This window comes from Scyliorhinus torazame, chromosome 29 (assembly GCF_047496885.1).
Source record: "Scyliorhinus torazame isolate Kashiwa2021f chromosome 29, sScyTor2.1, whole genome shotgun sequence".
Lineage (NCBI taxonomy): Eukaryota > Metazoa > Chordata > Chondrichthyes > Carcharhiniformes > Scyliorhinidae > Scyliorhinus > Scyliorhinus torazame.
The window spans coordinates 510,248-532,592 of NC_092735.1; the positions used below are offsets into that span (position 1 = coordinate 510,248).

Consider the following 22,345-nt stretch of genomic DNA (forward strand, 5'->3'; position numbering starts at 1 on the left):
TGCACCCTCTCTAAAGCCTCCATATCCTTCTGGTAGTGTGGCGACCAGAATTGAACACTATACTCCAAGTGTGGCCTAACTAAGGTTCTATACAGCTGCAACATGACTTGCCAATTCTTATACTCAATGCCCCGGCCAATGAAGGCAAGCATGCCGTATGCCTTCTTGACTACCTTCTCCACCTGTGTTGCCCCTTTCAATGACCTGTGGACCTGTACTCCTAGATCTCTTTGACTTTCAATACTCTTGAGGGTTCTACCATTCACTGTATATTCCCTACCTGCATTAGACCTTCCAAAATGCATTACCTCACATTTGTCCGGATTAAACTCCATCTGCCATCTCTCCGCCCAAGTCTCCAAACAATCTAAATCCTGCTGTATCCTCATGCAGTCCTCATCGCTATCCGCAATTCCACCAACCTTTGTGTCGTCTGCAAACTTACTAATCAGACCAGTTACACTTTCCTCCAAATCATTTATATATACTACAAAGAGCAAAGGTCCCAGCACTGAACCCTGTGGAACACCACTGGTCACAGCCCTCCAATTAGAAAACCATCCTTCCATTGCTACTCTCTGCCTTCTATGACCTAGCCAGTTCTGTATCCATCTTGCCAGCTCACCCCTGATCCCGTGTGACTTCACCTTTTGTACTAGTCTACCATGAGGGACCTTGTCAAAGGCCTTACTGAAGTCCATATAGACAACATCTACTGCCCTACCTGCATCAATCATCTTAGTGACCTCCTCGAAAAACTCTATCAAGTTAGTGAGACACGACCTCCCCTTCACAAAACCGTGCTGCCTCTCACTAATACGTCCATTTGCTTCCAAATGGGAGTAGATCCTGTCTCTAAGAATTCTCTCCAGTAATTTCCCTACCACTGAAGTAAGGCTCACCGGCCTGTAGTTCCCGGGATTATCCTTGCTACCCTTCTTAAACAGAGGAACAACATTGGCTATCCTCCAGTCCTCCGGGACATCCCCTGAAGACAGCGAGGATGCAAAGATTTCTGTCAAGGCCTCAGCAATTTCCTCTCCAGCCTCCTTCAGTATTCTGGGGTAGATCCCATCAGGCCCTGAGGACTTATCTACCTTAATATTTTTTAAGACACCCAACACCTCGTCTTTTTGGATCACAATGTGACCCAGGCTATCTACACCCCCTTCTCCAGACTCAACATCTACCAATTCCTTCTCTTTGGTGAATACTGATGCAAAGTGTTCATTTAGTACCTCGCCCATTTCCTCTGGCTCCACACATAGATTCCCTTGCCTATCCTTCAGTGGGCCAACCCTTTCCCTGGCTACCCTCTTGCTTTTTATGTACGTGCAAAAAGCCTTGGGATTTTCCTTAACCCTATTTGCTAATGACTTTTCGTGACCCCTTCTAGCCCTGCTGACTCCTTGCTTAAGTTCCTTCCTACTTTCCTTATATGCCACACAGGCTTCGTCTGTTCCCAGCCTTTTAGCCCTGACAAATGCCTCCTTTTTCTTTTTGACGAGGCCTACAATATCACTCGTCATCCAAGGTTCCCGAAAATTGCCGTATTTATCTTTCTTCCTCACAGGAACATGCCGGTCCTGTATTCCTTTCAACTGACACTTGAAAGCCTCCCACATGTCAGATGTTGATTTGCCCTCAAACATCCGCCCCCAATCTAGGTTCTTCAGTTCCTGCCTAATATTGTTATAATTAGCCTTCCCCCAATTTAGCACATTCATCCTCGGACCACTCTTATCCTTGTCCACCAGTACTTTAAAACTTACTGAATTGTGGTCACTGTTACCGAAATGCTCCCCTACTGAAACATCTACCACCTGGCCGGGCTCATTCCCCAATACCAGGTCTAGTACCGCCCCTTCCCTAGTTGGACTGTTTACATATTGTTTTAAGAAGCCCTCCTGGATGCTCCTTACAAACTCCGCCCCGTCTAAGCCCCTGGCACTAAGTGAGTCCCAGTCAATATTGGGGAAGTTGAAGTCTCCCATCACCACAACCCTGTTGTTTTTACTCTTTTCCAAAATCTGTCTACCTATCTGCTCCTCTATCTCCCGCTGGCTGTTGGGAGGCCTGTAGTATACCCCCAACATTGTGACTGCACCCTTCTTATTCCTGATCTCTACCCATATAACCTCACTGCCCTCTGAGGTGTCCTCTCGCAGTATAGCTGTGATATTCTCCCGAACAAGTAGCGCAACTCCACCTCCCCTTTTACATCCCCCTCTATCCCGCCTGAAACATCTAAATCCTGGAACGTTTAGCTGCCAATCCTGCCCTTCCCTCAACCAGGTCTCTGTAATGGCAACAACATCATAGTTCCAAGTAGTAATCCAAGCTCTAAGTTCATCTGCCTTACCCGTAATGCTCCTTGCATTAAAACATATGCACTTCAGGCCACCAGACCCGCTGTGTTCAGCAACTTCTCCCCGTCTGCTCTGCCTCAGAGCCACACTGTCCCTATTCCCTAGTTCTCCCTCAATGCTCTCACCTTCTGACCTATTGCTCCCGTGCCCACCCCCCTGCCATACTAGTTTAAACCCTCCCGTGTGACACTAGCAAACCTCGCGGCCAGGATATTTATGCCTCTCCGGTTTAGATGCAACCCGTCCTTCTTATACAGGTCACACCTGCCCCGGAAGAGCTCCCAGTGGTCCAGATAATGGAAACCCTCCCTCCTGCACCAGCTGTTTAGCCACGTGTTTATCTGCTCTATCTTCCTATTTCTAGCCTCACTGGCACGTGGCACAGGGAGTAATCCCGAGATTACAACCCTCGAGGTCCTGTCTTTTAACTTTCTGCCTAGCTCCCTGAACTCCTGCTGCAGGACCTCATGCCCCTTCCTGCCTATGTCGTTAGTACCAATATGTACAACGACCTCTGCCTGTTTGCCCTCCCCCTTCAGGATTCCCTCTACCTGTTCGGAGACATCCTGGACCCTGGCACCAGGGAGGCAACATACCATCCTGGAGTCTCTTTCACGTCCACAGAAGCGCCTATCTGTGCCCCTGACTATAGAGTCCCCTATTACTATTACTCTTCTGCACTTTGACCCTCCCTTCTGAACATCAGAGCCAGCCGTGGTGCCACTGCTCTGGTTGCTGCTGTTTTCCCCTGATAGGCTATCCCCCCGACAGTATCCAAAGGGGTATATCTGTTCGAGAGGGGGACAACCACAGGGGATTCCTGCACTGATTGCCTGCCCTTTCTGGTGGTCACCCATTTCTCTGCCTGCACCTTGGGTGTGACCACATTTACATAACTGCGATCTATGACGCTTTCCGCCACCTGCATGCTCCTAAGTGCATCCAATTGCTGCTCCAACCGAACCATGCGGTCTGTGAGGAGCTCCAGTTGGGTGCACTTTCTGCAGATGAAGCCATCCGGGACGCTGGAAGCCTCCCGGACCTGCCACATCTCACAGTCAGAGCACAGCACCCCTCTAACTGACATTGCGTCAATTAATTAAAATTTGTCTTTTTTTTAAAAAATACTTTTTTTTTAAATTTCAAAGTTACTGTCAACTATCTGTTTCCTAGCACTAGATTTCTAATAGAAATGCGATAGCTAACTATAATACTCTCCGATCTCTGGCTTAGATATCCTCTAAATTAAAATTAAGTTATTATTTTTAATTAGTTCCCAAATACTCAAATGTTTTTAAAATTTAGGTTAGAATCCCAACCAGCCACTCTGGCCACAGCTTTTCTGTGATGTCACTTTAGTTTCCCCCCGACACACACAATTTGAAAAAAGGTATAAAAGTAAAAATAACTTACTTACCTTCTTACCTTCTGAGTGTCTTAGATGTTCTCAGGTTCTCTCGCTGACAGAGACTGCTCCTCCACCTCCGAACCTTGACCTGCACAATGCTAATAATATAATAATAATATAATATGGCACTTACCTTACACCAATGGGTCTTATTATTAGGTTAGAGGAGGAGGGCGGGTGGGAGACACTACACGTGTAGTGTCTCGGGTTTCCTCTCCACCAGAATTTATTGGTTGGTGGGGGGGGGCGGTGGGGACTTGCCAGAGGTCCGCGGGTCGAACTTCCGGTTCCCGCCTTATATAAAAACAAATAAAACAGAAAAGAAGAACAGACACGGGACCAGGCAAGGCTTTTAAATACACTACTCACCTCCAAGAAGGCCCCTGCGCACCGCTGCCGCCGAAATCCAAAGGGCTGCTCCTGTAAAGGCAAGGCTTTTTAAAGTAAGTACTCACCTCCCAGAAGGCCCCTGCGCACCGCTGCCGCCGAAATCCAAAGGGCTGCTCCTGTAAAGGTAAGGCTTTTAAATACACTACTCACCTCCCAGAAGGCCCCTGCGCACCGCTGCCGCCGAAATCCAAAGGGCTGCTCCTGTAAAGGTAAGGTTTTTAAATACACTACTCACCTCCCAGAAGGCCCCTGCGCACCGCTGCCGCCGAAATCCAAAGGGCTGCTCCTGTAAAGGTAAGGCTTTTAAATACACTACTCACCTTCCAGAAGGCCCCTGCGCACCGCTGCCGCCGAAATCCAAAGATAGATAGATAGACAGACAGATAGACAGACAGACAGACAGATAGATATGGACGGACAGACGGATAGATAGATAGATATATAAATGGATAGATGGATGCGGAATATTTGGCTAATGGTAAAATTCTTGTAAGTGTGGATGAGCAGAGGGATATCGGTGTCCATGTACATAGATCCCTGAAAGTTGCCACCCAGGTTGATAGGGTTGTGAAGAAGGCCTATGGAGTGTTGGCCTTTATTGGTAGAGGGATTGAGTTCCGGAGTCATGAGGTCATGTTGCAGCTGTACAAAACTCTGGTACGGCCGCATTTGGAGTATTGCGTACAGTGCTGGTCACCTCATTATAGGAAGGACGTGGAGGCTTTGGAATGGGTGCAGAGGAGATTTACCAGAATGTTGCCTGGTATGGAGGGAAAATCTTATGAGGAAAGGGTGATGGACTTGAGGTTGTTTTTGTTAGAGAGAAGAAGGTTAAGAGGAGACTTAATAGAGGCATACAAAATGATCAGGGGGTTAGATAGGGTGGACAGTGAGAGCCTTCTCCCGCGGATGGAAATGGCTAGCACGAGGGGACATAGCCTTAAACTGAGGGGTAATAGATATCGGACAGAGGTCAGAGGTAGGTTCTTTACGCAAAGAGTGGTGAGGCCGTGGAATGCCCTACCTGCTACAGTAGTGAACTCGCCAACATTGAGGGCATTTAAAAGTTTATTGGATAAGCATATGGATGATAATGGCATAGTGTAGGTTAGATGGCTTTTGGTTTTTGACTTCCCATGTCGGTGCAACATCATGGGCCGAAGGGCCTGTACTGCGCTGTATCATTCTATGTTCTATGTATCTATCTATCTATCTATCTCTCTATCTATCCATCTATTTATGTTTTGTCCGTCCATCCTTCCATCCCTCTGTTTATCTATCTATCTATCTATCTGTCTGTCTGTCTGTCTGTCTGTCTGTCTGTCTGTCTATCAATCTATCTATCTATCTATCTATGTATCTATCTGTCTGTCTATCTATATATCTATCTATGTATCTATCTCTCTATCTATCTATCTGTCCATCTATCCATCTATCTATCTGTCTGTCTACCTGCCTGTATGTCTGTCAGTCTGTCTGCTAATCTGTCCGTCCGTCCGTCAGTCAGGCAGTCGGTCTGTCTGTTAATTTGTCTGCCTGTCTGTCTGTCTGTTAATCTGTCTGCCTGTCTGTCTGCCTGCTAATCTGTCTGTCTGCCTGCTAATCTGTCTGTCTGCCTGTTAATCTGCCTGCCTGCTAATCTGTCTGTCTGCTAATCTGTCTGCCTGTCTGTCTGCCTGCTAATCTGTCTGCCTGTCTGCTAATCTGTCTGTCTGCCTGGCTCTGTCTGTCTGCCTGCCTGTTAATCTGTCTGTCTGCCTGCTAATCTGTCTGTCTGCCTGTTAATCTGTCTGTCTGCCTGTCTGTCAGTCTTTATGTCTGTCTGCCTGCCTGCTAGTCTGTCTGTCCGCCTGTCTGTCTATCTATCTATCTATCTATTTATCCATCTATCTATCTATCTATCTATCTATCTATATTTTTATCTATCTATCTGTATATCTGTCTGTCTGTCTATCTATCTTGCTATCTATCTATCTATCTATGTATCTATGTATCTATCTCTATCTATCTATCTATGTATCTATCTATCTGTCTCTATATCTGTCTGTCTGTCTATCTATCTACTTGTCTATCTATCTAGCTATATATATATCTATGTATCTATCTATCTATCCATCTGTCTGTATGTCTGTCTGTCTATCTATCTATCTATCTATCTATCTAGCTAGCTATCTCTATATCTATCAATCTACCCATCCATCCATCCATTTATATATCTATCTATCTATCTATCCGTCTGTCCGTCCATATCTATCTGTCTGTCTGTCTGTCTATCTGTCTGTCTATCTATCTATCTTTGGATTTCGGCGGCAGCGGTGCGCAGGGGCCTTCTGGAAGGTGAGTAGTGTATTTAAAAGCCTTACCTTTACCTGTTATTCCTTCCAAAGTGAATCACCTCACACTTCTCTACATTAAACTCCATTTGCCACCTCTCAGCCCAGCTCTGCAGCTTATCTATGTCCCTCTGTAACCTGCAACATCCTTCCACACTGACGACAACACCACCGACTTTAGTGTCGTCTGCAAATTTACTCACCCACCCTTCAGCGCCCTCCTCTAGGTCAACTATAAAAATGACAAACAGCAACGGCCCCAGAACAGATCCTTGTGGTACACCACTTGTAACTGAACTCCATTCTGAACATTTCCCATCAACCACCACCCTCTGTCTTCTTTCAGCTAGCCAATTTCTGATCCATATCTCTAAATCACCCTCAATCCCCAGCCTCCGTATTTTCTGCAATAGCCTACCGTGGGGAACATTATCAAACGCTTTACTGAAATCCATATACACCACGTCAACTGCTCTACCCTCGTCTACCTGTTCAGTCACCTCAAAGAACTCGATAAGGTTTGTGAGGCATGACCTACCCTTCACAAAGCCATGCTGACTATCCCTAATCATATTATTCCTATCTAGATGATTAGAAATCTTGTCTCTTATAATCCCTCCAAGACTTTACCCACAACAGACGTGAGATAGATAGATAGATAGATACATAGATAGATAGATAGATAACAAGATAAATAGATAGATAGACATACAGATGGATAGATAGATAGACAGATAGATAGATAAATGGATAGATAGATAGATAGATAGATAGATAGCAAGATAGATAGATAGATAGACATACAGATAGATAGATAGATAGACAGATAGATAGATGGATAGGGAGATGGATAGATAAATAGATAGATAGATAAATAGATAGATAGATAGACAGGCATGCAGGCCGACAGACAGATAGATCGATAGTTAAATAGCTAGGATAGATGGATGGATGGATAGATAGATAAATAAATAGATAGACAGACAAACAGACGGGCAGGCAGGCAGACTGACAGACAAACACATAAATAGAAGGATAGATAGATAGCAAGATAGATAGATAGATATACAGACATACAGATAGATAGATAGATAGCAAGATAGATAGATATACAGACAGATCGATAGATCGACATGCAGACAGATAGATAGACAGACACAGACAGATAGATAGATAGATAGATAGACAGATAGATGGATAGAGACATAGATAGATAGATATACAGACAGACAGGCACAGGCAGATTATATATTAGGAGATAGATAGATAGATAGAGAGACAGACAGACAGTCGGGCAGACAGGCAGGCAGGCTGGCCGACAGACAGACAGACAGACAGGCAGAGACAGACTGGCAGGCAGGCAGACAGACATACAGACAGACAGACAGGCAGACAGACAGGCATGCAGGCAGACAGATCGATAGATAGCTAGATAGATGGACGGATAGATGGAAAGGTAGATGGATAGATAAATAGATAGATAGATAGATAAATAGATAGATAGATAGACAGGCATGCAGGCAGACAGACAGACAGGCATGCAGGCAGACAGACAGATAGGGCAGCATGGTAGCCTTGTGGATAGCACAATTGCTTCACAGCTCCAGGGTCCCAGGTTCGATTCCAGCTTGGGTCACTGTCTGTGCGGAGTCTGCACATCCTCCCCGTGTGTGCGTGGGTTTCCTCCGGGTCCTCCGGTTTCCTCCCACAGTCCAAAGATGTGCAGGTTAGGTGGATTGGCCATGATAAATTGCCCTTAGTGTCCAAAATTGCCCTTGGTGTTGGGTGGGGTTACTGGGTTATGGGGATAGGGTGGCGGTGTTCACCTTGGGTGGGGTGCTCTTTCCAAGAGCCGGTGCAGACTCGATGGGCCGAATGGCCTCCTTCTGCACTGTAAATTCTATGTATAAATTATATGTAGATAGTTAAATAGCTAGGATAGATGGATGGATGGATAGATAGATAACTAGATACATAGATAGATAGATAGATAGATAGATAGACAGACAGACGGGCAGGCAGACAGACTGGCAAGCAGACTGACAGACAGACAGACAAACACATAAATAGAAGGATAGATAGATAGCAAGATAGATAGATAGATATACAGACATATAGATAGATCGATAGATAGATAGCCAGACAGGCAGACAGATCGATAGATAGATAGCCAGACAGGCAGACAGATCGATAGATAGATAGCCAGACAGGCAGACAGATCGATAGATAGATAGCCAGACAGGCAGACAGATCGATAGATAGATCGATAGATAGATAGCCAGACAGGCAGACAGATCGATAGATAGATCGATAGATAGATAGCCAGACAGGCAGACAGATCGATAGATAGATAGCCAGACAGGCAGACAGATCGATAGATAGATAAATAGATAGATAGCCTGACAGGCAGACAGATCGATAGATAGATCGATAGATAGATAGCCAGACAGGCAGACAGATCGATAGATAGATCGATAGATAGCCAGACAGGCAGACAGATCGATAGATCGCCAGACAGGCAGACAGATCGATAGATAGATAGCCCTTAGTGTTGGGTGGGGTTACTGGGTTACGGGGATAGGGTGGAGGTGTTGACCTTGGGTAGGGTGCTCTTTCCAAGAGCCGGCGCAGACTCGATGGGCCGAATGGCCTCCTTCTGCACTGTAAATTCTATGATAATCTATGATAGATAGCCAGACAGGCAGACAGATCGATAGATAGATAGATAGATAGATAGATAGATAGATAGATAGATAGATAGCCAGACAGGCAGACAGATCGATAGATAGATAGATAGATAGATCGATAGATAGATCGATAGCCAGACAGGCAGGCAGGCAGACAGATCGATAGATAGATAGCCAGGCAGGCAGACAGATCGATAGATAGCCAGACAGGCAGACAGATCGATAGATAGCCAGACAGGCAGACAGATCGATAGATAGCCAGACAGACAGACAAACACATAAATAGCTGGATAGATAGATAGATAGATAGATAGAAAGACAGACACACAGGCAGACAGACAGACAGACAGACACACATACACGCAGACAGACAGACACATAAATAGCTGGACTGTCGATAGATAGGTAGATAGATCGACAGACTGACAGACAGGCAGGCAGGCAGAGAGATAGATAGATAGGCAGATAGATAGATAGATGGATCGACAGATAGAAAAATAGATGATAGATAGAGAGAGAGATAGATAGATAGATAGATAGATAGATAGATAGATAGATAGATAGATAGATAGATAGATAGATAGTGAGAGATAGACAGATCGATAGATAGATAGCCAGACAGGCAGACAGACAGACAAACACATAAATAGCTGGATAGATGGATAGATAGATAGATAGATAGATAGACAGACAGACAGACAGACAGACATATAGATAGATAGACAGAGATATATATAGACAGACTGGCAGGCACGCAGGCAGACAGACAGACCGACACATAAATAGCTGGATAGATGGATAGATAGATAGATACATAGATAGATAGATAGATTACATAGATAGATAGATAGATAGATAGATAGATAAATAGATAGTTAGATAGATAGACAGACAGACAGACAGATAGACAGATAGATAGATAGATGGACGGATGGATGGAGAGATGGATAGATACATAGCAAGATAGGTAGACAGACAGGCAGGCAGGCAGACAGACAGACAGACAGACATATAGATAGATAGACAGATATATATAGATAGATAGATAGATAGATAGATAGACAGACAGACACACAGGCAGACAGACAGACTGGCAGGCACGCAGGCAGACAGACATACAGACTGACAGACAGACAGACAGTCACACAGGCAGACAGACAGACCGACACATAAATAGCTGGATAGATGGATAGATAGATACATAGATAGATAGATAGATCGACAGACAGTCAGACAGTCAGTCAGAAATATAGATAACTAGATCGTTGGCTTGATAGATAGATAGATAGATAGACAGATATATAAACAGATATATGCATAGATACAGGTAGATATATATGTAGATAGGTTGATCGTTAGATTGAAAGATAGATAGATCGAAAGATAGATGGATAGAGAGGTAGATAGATAGATAGACACATAGATAGATACATAGATAGATGGATAGATAGAGAGATACATAGTTTGATTGATTGATTGATAAATAGAGAGATAGATCGATAGAAAGATAGCTAGATAGTTAGATAGATAGATATATGGATAGATAGATGGATGGATGGATAGACAGATAGATTGACAAATCGTTAAATAGAAAGTAAGGTAAATAGAACATTTGATTGAGAGATAGATAGACAGGCAGATATAAACATAGTTATATAGATACAAGGGTATAGATAGTTAGAGAGATAAATAGAGAGGTAGATAGATAGATCGGTAGATTGATTGATTGATAGATATACAGAGAGGTAGAAAGATACATGAATAGATAGGTATATAGATAGAGAGAATGATACGTAAATAGATGGAGACATTGATAGATCTTTAGATAGATCTTTAGATAGATCTTTAGATAGATAGATCTTTAGATAGATAGATCTTTAGATGGATAGATCTTTAGATGGATGGATGGATGGACGGACGGACGGACAGACAGGCGGACAGACAGGCAGACATACAGACAGACAGGCAGACAGACAGACAAACACATAAGTAGCTGGATAGATGTATAGATAGATAGATAGACAGGCAGACAGACAGACAGAAACACAGACAGACAGACTGACAGCCAGACAGACAGACGGATGGACGGACGGAAGGATGGACGGACGGATGGATGGATGGATGGATGGACGGACTATATATATGTAGATAGATAGATAGACAAATTGATAGATAGATAGTTAGATAGACAGACAGACAGACAGGTAGGCAGGCAGGCAGACAGACAGACGGATAGATGGACAGATAGGTAGATAGAGAGATAGATAGACAGACAGACAGATAGATAGACAGACAGGCAGGTAGACAGGCAGGCAGACAGACGGGCAGACTGCCAGACTGTCAGTCAGACAGACAGATAGATGGATAGATGGACAGATAGATAGATAGAGAGATAGATACATAGATAGATATATAGAGAGACAGACAGATAGATAGATAGAAACATAGATAGAGAGATAGATAGATAGATAGGTCGACAGATAGATGGATAGATAGACAGATAGATGGATAGGCAGATAGATCGATAGACAGACAGACGGACAGGCAGGCAGGCAGGCAGAGAGGCAGACAGACAGTCAGACTGACAGCCAGCCCAACAGACAGACAGACAGATAGTCAAGCAGGCAGGTAGATAGATAGATAGATAGACAGACAGACAGACAGACAGATAGAGATATAGATAGATGGAACGCTAGATAGATAGATACATAGATAGATATATAGATAGACAGACAGATAGACAGATAGATACATAGATAGAGAGATAGATAGGTAGACAGACAGATAGATACATAGACAGATAGATAGATAGATAGATGGATAGGCAGATAGATCGATAGACAGACAGACGGACAGGCAGGCAGGCAGGCAGACAGACAGACAGAAAGACGTACAGACAGACAGATAGACAGTCAGACTGACTGACAGGCAGAGAGACAGAGAGGCAGACAGACAGTCAGACTGACAGCCAGCCCAACAGACAGACAGAAAGTCAAGCAGACAGACAGGTAGTTAGATAGATAGACAGACAGACAGACAGATAGATAGATAGAGACAGACAGATAGATAAATAGACAGACACGGGCAGATTATATATATATGTTGATAAACAGATAGACAGTTAGATAGACAGACAGACAGACAGGCAGGCAGACAGAAAGACATACAGGCAGTCAGACTGACTGACAGGCAGACAGACAGAGAGGCAGACAGACAGTCAGACTGCCAGCCAGCCCAACAGACAGACAGACAGGTAGGCAGGCAGACAGACAGACAGAGAGACAGTCAGTCAGTTACGGGCAGATTATATATATGTAGATAGATCGATGGTTAGATAGATAGATAGACAGACAGACACATAAATAGATGGATAGATGGATAGATAGATAGATAGATAGATAGGTTGATAGATCGACAGTCAGACAGACAGACAGATAGATATATAGATAGATAAGCTGCAGAGCTGGGCTGAGAGGTGGCAAATGGAGTTTAATGTAGAGAAGTGTGAGGTGATTCACAACAGGAATGCGGAATATTTGGCTAATCGTAAAGTTCTTGGAAGTGTGGATGAGCAGAGGGATCTAGGTGTCCATGTACATAGATCCCTGAAAGTTGCCACCCAGGTTGATAGGGTTGTGAAGAAGGCCTATGGAGTGTTGGCCTTTATTGGTAGAGGGATTGAGTTCCGGAGTCAGGAGGTCATGTTGCAGCTGTACAAAACTCTGGTACGGCCGCATTTGCAGTATTGCGTACAGTTCTGGTCACCTCATTATAGGAAGGACATGGAGGCTTTGGAGCGGGTGCAGAGGAGATTTACCAGGATGTTGCCTGGTATGGAGGGAAAATCTTATGAGGAAAGGCTGATGGACTTGAGGTTGTTTTCGTTGGAGAGAAGAAGGTTAAGAGGAGACTTAATAGAGGCATACAAAATGATCAGGGGGCTAGATAGGGTGGACAGTGAGAGCCTTCTCCCGCGGATGGAAATGGCTGGCACGAGAGGGCATAGCTTTAAACTGAGGGGTAATAGATATAGGACAGAGGTCAGAGGTAGGTTCTTTATGCAAAGAGTGGTGAGGCCGTGGAATGCCCTACCGGCAACAGTAGTGAACTCGCCAACATTGAGGGCATTTAAAAGCTTATTGGATAAGCACATGGATGATAATGGCATAGTGTAGGTTAGATGGCTTTCGTTTCGGTGCAACATCGTGGGCCGAAGGGCCTGTACTGCGCTGTATCGTTCTATGTTCTATAGATAGATAGACAGACAGACAGACAGACAAACAGACAAGCAGGTAGGCAGACAGACAGACACACAGACAGAGAGACAGAGAAACAGTCTGACAGCCAGCCCGACAGACAGACTGACATCTAGATAGTTAGATAGTTACATAGATAGATAGATAGATAGATAGACAGATAGATAGATGCACAGATAGATAGATAGACAGGTTGATAGATAGACAGGTCGATAGATAGATAGGTAGATAGACAGATAGATAGATACGTAGATAGATAGATAGATAGACAGATAGATAGATACGTAGATAGATAGATAGATAGATAGTTAGATAGATGGATACATACATAGATAGATAGATATAGATAGATAGATCGATTGTTAGATAGATAGATAGATATATAGAGAGATAAATAGAGAGATAGATGGATACATAGATAGATACGTAGATAGGTAGATCGATAGATAGACAGATAGATATGTGGATAGAAAGATAGATAGATAGATAGGTTGATTGATGGATAGAGAGATAAATAGAGAGCTAGATAGATACATAGATAGATACGTAGATAGATAGGTAGGTAGATCGATAGTTAGACAGAGAGATACGTGGATAGAAAGATAGACAGATAATTACATTGATAGATAGATTATAGACAGATAGAGAGATAGATAGATAGATAGATTGATTGATTGATTGGTAGACAGGGAGATAAATAGAGAGATACATAGATACAGAGATAGATAGATTGATAGATAGCTATATCGATAGATGGGCAGATACATAGTTATCTAGGGAGACAGATAGATAGATTGATAGGTAAGCAGATAGATAGACAGAGAGATAGAAAGAGAAATCAATATACAGATCGATAGACACTTCGCTAGATTGACAGATAGACGCTTTGACGGATAGATAGATAGGTAGATAGATAGATAGACAGATAGACAGATAGACATACAGATTGATAGATAGATGGATAGATAGATAGATAGGTAGGTAGGTAGATACATAGATAGATATACAGACAGACAGACACAGGCAGATTATATATGTGGAGATAGATAGATAGATAGATAGAGGGACAGACAGGCAGGCAGGCCGGCAGACAGACAGGGAGGCAGGCAAGCAGTCAGACAGATAGACAGGCAGACAGACAGACAAACAGACATACAGACAGACATATAGACAGACAGACAAGCAGGTAGATAGATAGATAGATAGATAGACAGACAGACAGACAGAGACAGACAGACAGGCCGACAGACAGACAGGGAGGCAGGCAAGCAGTCAGACAGATAGACAGACAGACAGGCAGACAGACAGACAGGCCGACAGGGATGCAGGCAAGCAGTCAGACAGACAGGCAGACAGACAGACAAACAGACATACAGACAGACATATAGACAGACAGACAAGCAGGTAGATAGATAGATAGATAGATAGATAGATAGATAGATAGATAGATAGATAGACAGACAGACAGACAGACAGGCCGGCAGACAGACAGACAGACAGACAGGCTGGCTGACAGGCCGGCAAGCAGTCAGACAAACAGGCAGATAGACAGACATATAGACAGACAGACAAGCAGGTAGATAGATAGATAGATAGCTAGATAGATAGATAGATAGATAGATAGATAGATAGATAGATAGATAGATAGATAGATAGATAGATAGATAGATAGATAGATAGATAGATAGATAGATAGACAGACAGACAGACAGACAGATGGACAAATAGATAGATAGAAACATAGATAGATAGATAGATGAATGGATGGATAGATAGATAGATGGATACATAGGTAGGTAGGTAGATAGATAGTTAGATGGATAGATAGATAGATATTTAGATAGATAGATGGAGAGAGAGAGAGATATATATATCGGTACATAGATGGATAGATACGTCATTAGATTGATAGATAGATAGTTAGATAGATAGGTAGATAGGCAGATAGATAGATGTGCAGATAGATAGACAGATAGATTGATAGATAGGTAGATAGATCGATAGATAGATAGGTAGACACGTAGATAGATAGATTGGTAGATCGACAGACAGATTGATGGATAGATAGTTTAATTGATAGGTAGGGAGATAAATAGAGAGGTAGATAGATAGATAGCTGGATTGATAGACAGATAGAATGATATATTGATAGATAGTTAGATAGATAGATTGGTTGATAGAGAAAAGAATAGAGCGATAGATAGATAGAATGATATATCGGTATAAAAGTAAATAGTTATGTCGTTATATTGAGAAATAGATAGTTAGATAGTAGATAGATAGATAGATAGGTAGATCGATAGACAGATTGATAGATAGATAGTTTGATTGATAGGTAGGGAGATAAATAGAGAGATAGATAGATATATAGCTAGATTGATAGACAGATAGAATGATGTATTGATAGATAGATAGTTAGATAGATAGATAGATTGGTTGATAGAGAAAATAGAGCGATAGATAGATAGATAGATAGAATGATATATCGGTATAAAAGTAGATGTTGCGCCAACCTGTGAAACCCCTCTAAATCCCATCTACACTATTCCCTTATTGTCCATATGTCAATCCAATGACCATTTGAATGTCCTTAGTGTTGGCGAGTCCACTACTGTTGGATGCAGGGCATTCCACACGCTTACTACTCTGTGAGTAATGAACCTACCTCTGACATCTGTCTTATATCTATCTCCCCTCAATTTAAAGGTATGTCCCCTCGTGCTTGACGTCAAGTGTATAGTGTAGGTTAGATGGCTTTTGTTTCGGTGCAACATCGTGGGCCGAAGGGCCTGTACTGCGCTGTATTGTTCTATGTTCTATGTTCTATCACCATCTGAGGAAAAATGCTCTCACTGTCCACCCTATCCAATCCTCTGATCATCTTGTCTGCCTCAATTAAGTCACCTCTTAACCTTCTTCTCTCTAACGAAAACAGCCTCAAGTCCCTCAGCCTTTCCTCATAAGATCTTCCCTCCATACAAGGCAACATTCTGGGAAATCTGCTCTGCACCATTTCCAATGCTTCCACATCCTTCATATAATGCGGCGACCAAAATTGCATGCAATAGTCCAAATGCGGCCGCACCAGAATGTTGTATAGCTGCAACATGACCTCATGGCTCCTAAACTGAATCCCTCTACCAATAAAAGCTAACACACCGTACGCCTTCTTAACAACCCTCTCAACCTGGGTTGCACTTTCAGGGATATCTCTGGTCATCCACACTGCCAAGAATCTTACTATTAGCCCAGTACTCAGTCTTCCTGTTATTCCATCCAAAATGAATCGCCTCACACCTTTCAGCATTAAAATCAATTTGCCACCTCTCAGCCCAGCGCTGCAGCTTATCCATGTCCCTCTGTAACTTGTAACATCCTTCTGCACTGTCCACAACTCCACCGACATTAGTGTCATCTGCAAATTTACTCACCCATCCTTCTACGCACTCCTCCAGGTCATTTATAAAAATGACAAACAGCAGTGGCCCCAAAACAGATCCTTGTGGTACACCACTAGTAACTGGACTCCAGTCTGCACATTTCCCATCAACCACCACCCTTTGTCTTCTTCCAACTAGCCAATTTCTGATCCAAACTGCTAAATCACCCGGAATCCCATGCCTCCGTATTTTCTGCAGTAGCCTACCATGGGGAACCTTATCAAATGCTTTACTGAAATCCATATACACCACATCAATTGCTTTACCCTCATCCACCTTTTTGGTCACCTTCTCAAAGAACTCTATAAGGTTTGTGAGGCACGACCTACCCTTCACAAAACCGTGTTGACTATCTCTAATCATATTATTCCTTTCCAGATGATTATACATCCTATCTCTTATATCCCTTTCCAAGATTTTTCCCACAACAGAAGGCTCACTGGTCTATAGTTACCGGGGTTATCTCTACTCCCCTTCTTGAACAAGGGGGCAACATTCTGGCACTATTCCTGTAGACAAAGATGAATTAAAGATCAAGGCCAAAGGCTCAGCAATCTCCTCCCTAGCTTCCCAGAGAATCCTAGGATAAATTCCATCCGGCCCAGGTGACTTATCTATTTTCACACTTTCCAGAATTGCTAACACCTCCTCCTTATGAACCTCAAGCCCTTCTAGTCTAGTTGCCTGAATCTCAGTATTCTCCTCGACAACATTGTGTTTTTCCTGTGTGAATACTGATGAAAAATATTCATTTAGCACCTCTCCTATCTCCTCGGACTCCAAGCACAACTTCCCACTACTGTCCATGACTGGCCCTACTCTTACCCTAGTCATTCTTTTATTCCTGACATATCTATAGAAAGCTTTAGGGTTATCCTTGATCCTACCTGCCAAAACTTCTCATGTCCCCGCCTGGCTCTTCTTAGCTCTCTCTTTAGGTCCTTCCTAGCTAACTTGTAACTCTCGAGCGGCCTAACTGAACCTTCATGTCTCATCTTTACATAAGTCTCCTTCTTCCTCTTGACAAGTGTATCGACTGCTTTAGTAAACCACGGTTCTCTTGCTCGACCACTTCCTCCCTGCCTGACAGGTACATACTTATCAAGGATTGATAGATAGATTGATAGATAGATAGATAGATGGATAGATAGATAGATAGAAAGATGCACAGATAGATAGCGATACAGATAGTTTGATTGATAGATTGAGAGTTAAATTGAGAGATAGATATACAGATAGATAGATACATTGATAGATAGATAGATAGATAGGTAGATAGAAGACTAAGAGGGAGATAGATATTTGGATAGATAGAATGATAGGTCGCTCGATTGACAGATAGATAGATAGATAGATAGATAGATACATAGATAGATAGATAAGTGGATAAATATATAGATATATAGATAGGTAGATAGATATACAGATAGATAGATAAATAGACGAATAGATAGACGAATAGATAGAAACATATATAGATAGATAAAAGATAGATAGATAGACAGATAGATAGATAGATTGATGGATAGTTAGATAGTTAGATGGATAGATAGACAGATATATAATAGATAGATAGATAGATAGTCAAGGCCACATCAATTTCCTACCGTGCCTCCCGCAGGATTATGGGATAGATCTCATAAGGCGCTGGGGACAAGACAAAGGTTAATTGACATTACTTCGTAGTTGCAATCCGACCTCTCACACTCTTTGAAAATCAAAAAATGTATCTCTAAAAATAACAATTATTGAAAACACATTTGTAACGAGAGCGAGAGGCAGACAGGTGGAGACAGGGGCAGTGGGAGACGCGTGTATATGGGTGGAAGTAAAAGGAAATGGAGAGAGAGAAGGGAATGCACGAGACAGGAAGGAAAAGAAAATCAAACCATGACTTCTGCAGGATATTTCAACGGAAGAAAGCAACCTGCTTCAGAGTCAATAAAGTAATTTCGAAGGGCTGCCAGTGATATAATATAGGAAACGTGATAGTCAATCAGCGGAAAACATGCTGCAATCAACAGCAACGCGATTGGCTGCGGAGAATTGTGCTGATTATTTTGGAGGATGGATAAACATTGGTCCCAGGAGAGCTAGGAGAGCTCCACAACTGTCACCCCAATGGTGCCCTGCGTGATCGGTGAGGGTGAAGGATTAGAGAGCCAGTAGCACAATTTTATATAATTGTCAAATTAACCAAATTGAAGAAGGCAAGAGTTTCTTTTCTGTGTATAGTTGTTGTATTTGGGACATGCTCCCTGAAATGTCACTGCAAGAGGTATTTCACAAGGAACATTGGACAATTGATTGAGAGGGTATATTTAATGAGTAGCAATAAATAACAGAGGGAAGCAGCAATTAATAGATAGCGTATTCAAGATGCACAATGGGCAAAAGGCCTGTCTCTATTGCATGATTGTAATTTCAATTATAAGAAAGTATTCATATGAGCTTTTGTCAGATTAATAAAAGAAAATTACTGCGGATGCTGGAATCTGAAACGAAAGAGAAAACTCTGGAATTTCTCAGCAGATCTGGCAGCATCTGTGGGAGAGAAAAGAGCGAACGTTTCGAGTCCAATGACACTTTGTCAAAGCTAACAGAGAGAGAGAAAGTGGGAAATATTTACACTGTGGAGTGAGAATGAAAGATGCGTCATAGCCACAGAAACCCAGGGAAACCGGGTGCTAATGTGCGCTTCATCTCCCGCGCAACTACCCTCGTCCCCTCCCCTCCCTCCCAGAACAACAATAGAGTCCCCCTCGTTCTCACATTTCATCCCACCAGCCTCCGTATGCAAAGCCTCCGCCATTTTCGCCAACCCCAGTGTGATGTCACACCCTCTGTCAGCAGACCGCAGAGACCGTTCCCTCAGAGATAATCTAGTCTACACCTCCACTATACCCACTACCTCACCTATCACCCACGACACGTTCCCAAGGCCAAAAACAGTCATTCCAAGTTCAGCATCGTTTCACTTGCATCTCTTCCAATTGCATCCGCTGCTCCCGATGTGTTGTCCTCTATATCGGAGAGAACAAACACAGACTGGGTGATCGTTTTGCTGACCATCCTCGGTCTGTGCGCATTCAGGACCCTTCCCTTCCCGTTGCTTGCCATTTTAACAAAAGACCCTGCTCCCATGCCCACATGTCTGTCCTTGGCCAGCTACAATGTTCCAGTGAGGCTCAACGCAAACTGGAGGAACAACATCTCATCTTCCGATGAGGCATGCTACAGTCATTCATTCTCAACATCGAATTCAACAACTTCAGCTGATTAGCTCTACCCCACCTCGACCCATTTGTTTTCATGCCATTTCATTTTAGCTGTTTTTTACAATTTCTTTATTTCTAGTCTTTCTTAATATATATTTAAACCCCCTCCCCCAATGTTATCCACCTTTCCTTGCCCTTTCTGCTCTTTGCTTCCCATTGCCGCTTCGCCCCTCAACCCCCCCCCCCCCCCCCCCGTCTAAATCTGTCACAGTTCACCCTCTGATGTTAGTTTTACTGCTGTTTGGCCTTTCACGTCTTTTGTTCTCTCTGGGGACTGCCATTAACACTCTTTCCTCTTCCTTTCTGTGGCCATTGACACCCCGTTTCCTTGGGTTTCTGTGGCTATGACTCATCCTTCATTTTCACTCCACAGCATAAAAACGTCCCACTTTCTCTACCTGTTAGCTCTGACAAAGAGTCAGTGGACTCGAAACGGTAGCTGTTTCTCTCCATGCTGATGCTTCCAGACCTGATGACATTTTCCAGCATTTTCTCTTTCGTTAATAATAATTTAATGCTGTCTCTCCATTTATTAATAAACAGCCTACTGATTCCAGTTAATTTTGGAAGCAGTTATTGAAATTCGTCTCACCATGTCTAACATTAAGCCAACCAGCGATGTGTACGTGTGCCTATTCGCTGCAGGACGCTCTGTGTTTACATATAAAGAGCTCCTGTGCTCCAGATATCTCATTGTAACTGTGAGGCCATCAAAGGAGAACGATGTTTCTGATACTTGGGTTCTTGGTGCTGATACAGCCCATCTCTGCCGTTGGAGTCGAGAGTTCATCGCATAGAATCGGAGGTAAGTATATCTCTCAGTGCACAATGTGTAGGAGCATTCAGATGGTCATGAGGAGGACACTCAGCTCACCCTGCCCGTGCTGTCCTTCAATTGGGTCACAGTTGATCAGAATCTGTGCTCTGTTAGCTGATTTGTGTTGTCTGTATTTTCAAGGTCGCGCTGTGGCATGCCATGCAGCTGGAGGGAAGTGCAAACTAGATGCTTGCAAGACAACCGAGGTTAGATTGGACGAAACATGCTTCAATATTTTCAAGTGTTGCAAGCCTGCCTGAGGTAACAGAGTGAAGAAGTCCCACTCTGGTCCTTACCTGAGGCTGCGACTGACAATAAATGTGATTTCTGTAATTCTGCCTCTGCTGGATAATGTAGTTGCAATTACTCCTAATCAACTGCTTTCTGAATCATGTGAATAAAACTGGCCTCTTTGACGAATGTCTCTTGTCCGAGTCTCATTTCTCACTTCGGTCCACGTATAAGCTTATTTATCCGGAAAGGAATTGTCAAAAAGTGGTCGGGTCACAATGCCAACTTACAGCTTCAAATATTCACAATATCTGAATTCTATCTTACGGTCATATTTAGGCACGTTCCTGCAGTGTGTAATGCTCAGTTTCTCTCCTTACAATCCACCCACTCACCCAAATTCTCCCTGCCCTCTCCCTTACACTCCACCTCTCTCTGTTGCACGTCCTCCCACTCCCAAATATCGCTGCCCTCCAATAATATTCCCTAGTTTCCTCTTAACTCTGCCCTTCCCCTAACACCCTCCCCTCTCCAGAACATACCCACATCACACCGAAACACTCCTTCCCCATGACTAATGTTTCCCCCTCCCCAAACCCTCCTGTTTGCCAAACACTCCTTTTCTCTCCCTAATACACACTCCCCTCACCCTAACACTGCCTTCCCTCCTCTAAAACATCTGCCCAGCACTCCATTCCCGGCCCAAACACCAACTCACCTCTTCCTAAATCTCCATCCATATTTCCTGGCACTCCCTCTCTCTACACCTCCACCGTTCACCTTACACTGCCTCCAAACTCCGGTACACTCCCTGCCCTTCCCTAACATTCCCTTCCCTGTCCCTAACACTCCATTTCCACTCCCGAACACTCCCACACATTTTACTAATGCTCCACACCCGCTGCCTAACACCGCATCCCATCTCCCTAACACAGGCAGCGGCAGAGTCAGAGACCGTCATAACATTTAAGAAGTATTTTCTGTGCACTTGCGATGCCAAGGCATCACACGCCTATGGTCCAATAGCTGAGACATGGGGTTAGAATAGTTAGGTGGTTGTGTTTGATCTGCGCAGACGCGATGGGCTGAAGGGCCGTTTATGTGTTTTGGGACTCGATGACACTGTGACTCAATAA

At 43.4% G+C, this 22,345-nt stretch overlaps 1 protein-coding gene and 1 long non-coding RNA gene across 2 annotated transcripts in view; one reads left to right on the forward strand and one right to left on the reverse strand.

Annotated features, from left to right (window-relative positions):
* LOC140404115 (peroxisomal membrane protein PMP34-like) overlaps window positions 1-19,955 on the reverse strand; it is a 163,864-nt gene extending 143,909 nt beyond the window's left edge. Inside the window, exons 1-2 of the mRNA XM_072492534.1 lie at window positions 19,862-19,955; window positions 18,491-18,530 (exon numbers count right to left, since the gene is read on the reverse strand). Coding sequence (XP_072348635.1) covers window positions 18,491-18,530; window positions 19,862-19,955 — 134 coding nt within the window. The remainder of the gene's footprint in view (window positions 1-18,490; window positions 18,531-19,861) is intronic.
* Window positions 19,956-20,628: 673 nt separating this feature from the next.
* LOC140403722 (uncharacterized) lies at window positions 20,629-21,398 on the forward strand. Its single transcript, XR_011938399.1, has 2 exons — window positions 20,629-20,966; window positions 21,120-21,398. It is a non-coding gene; the product is annotated as an uncharacterized lncRNA (long non-coding RNA).
* Window positions 21,399-22,345: the final 947 nt, after the last annotated feature.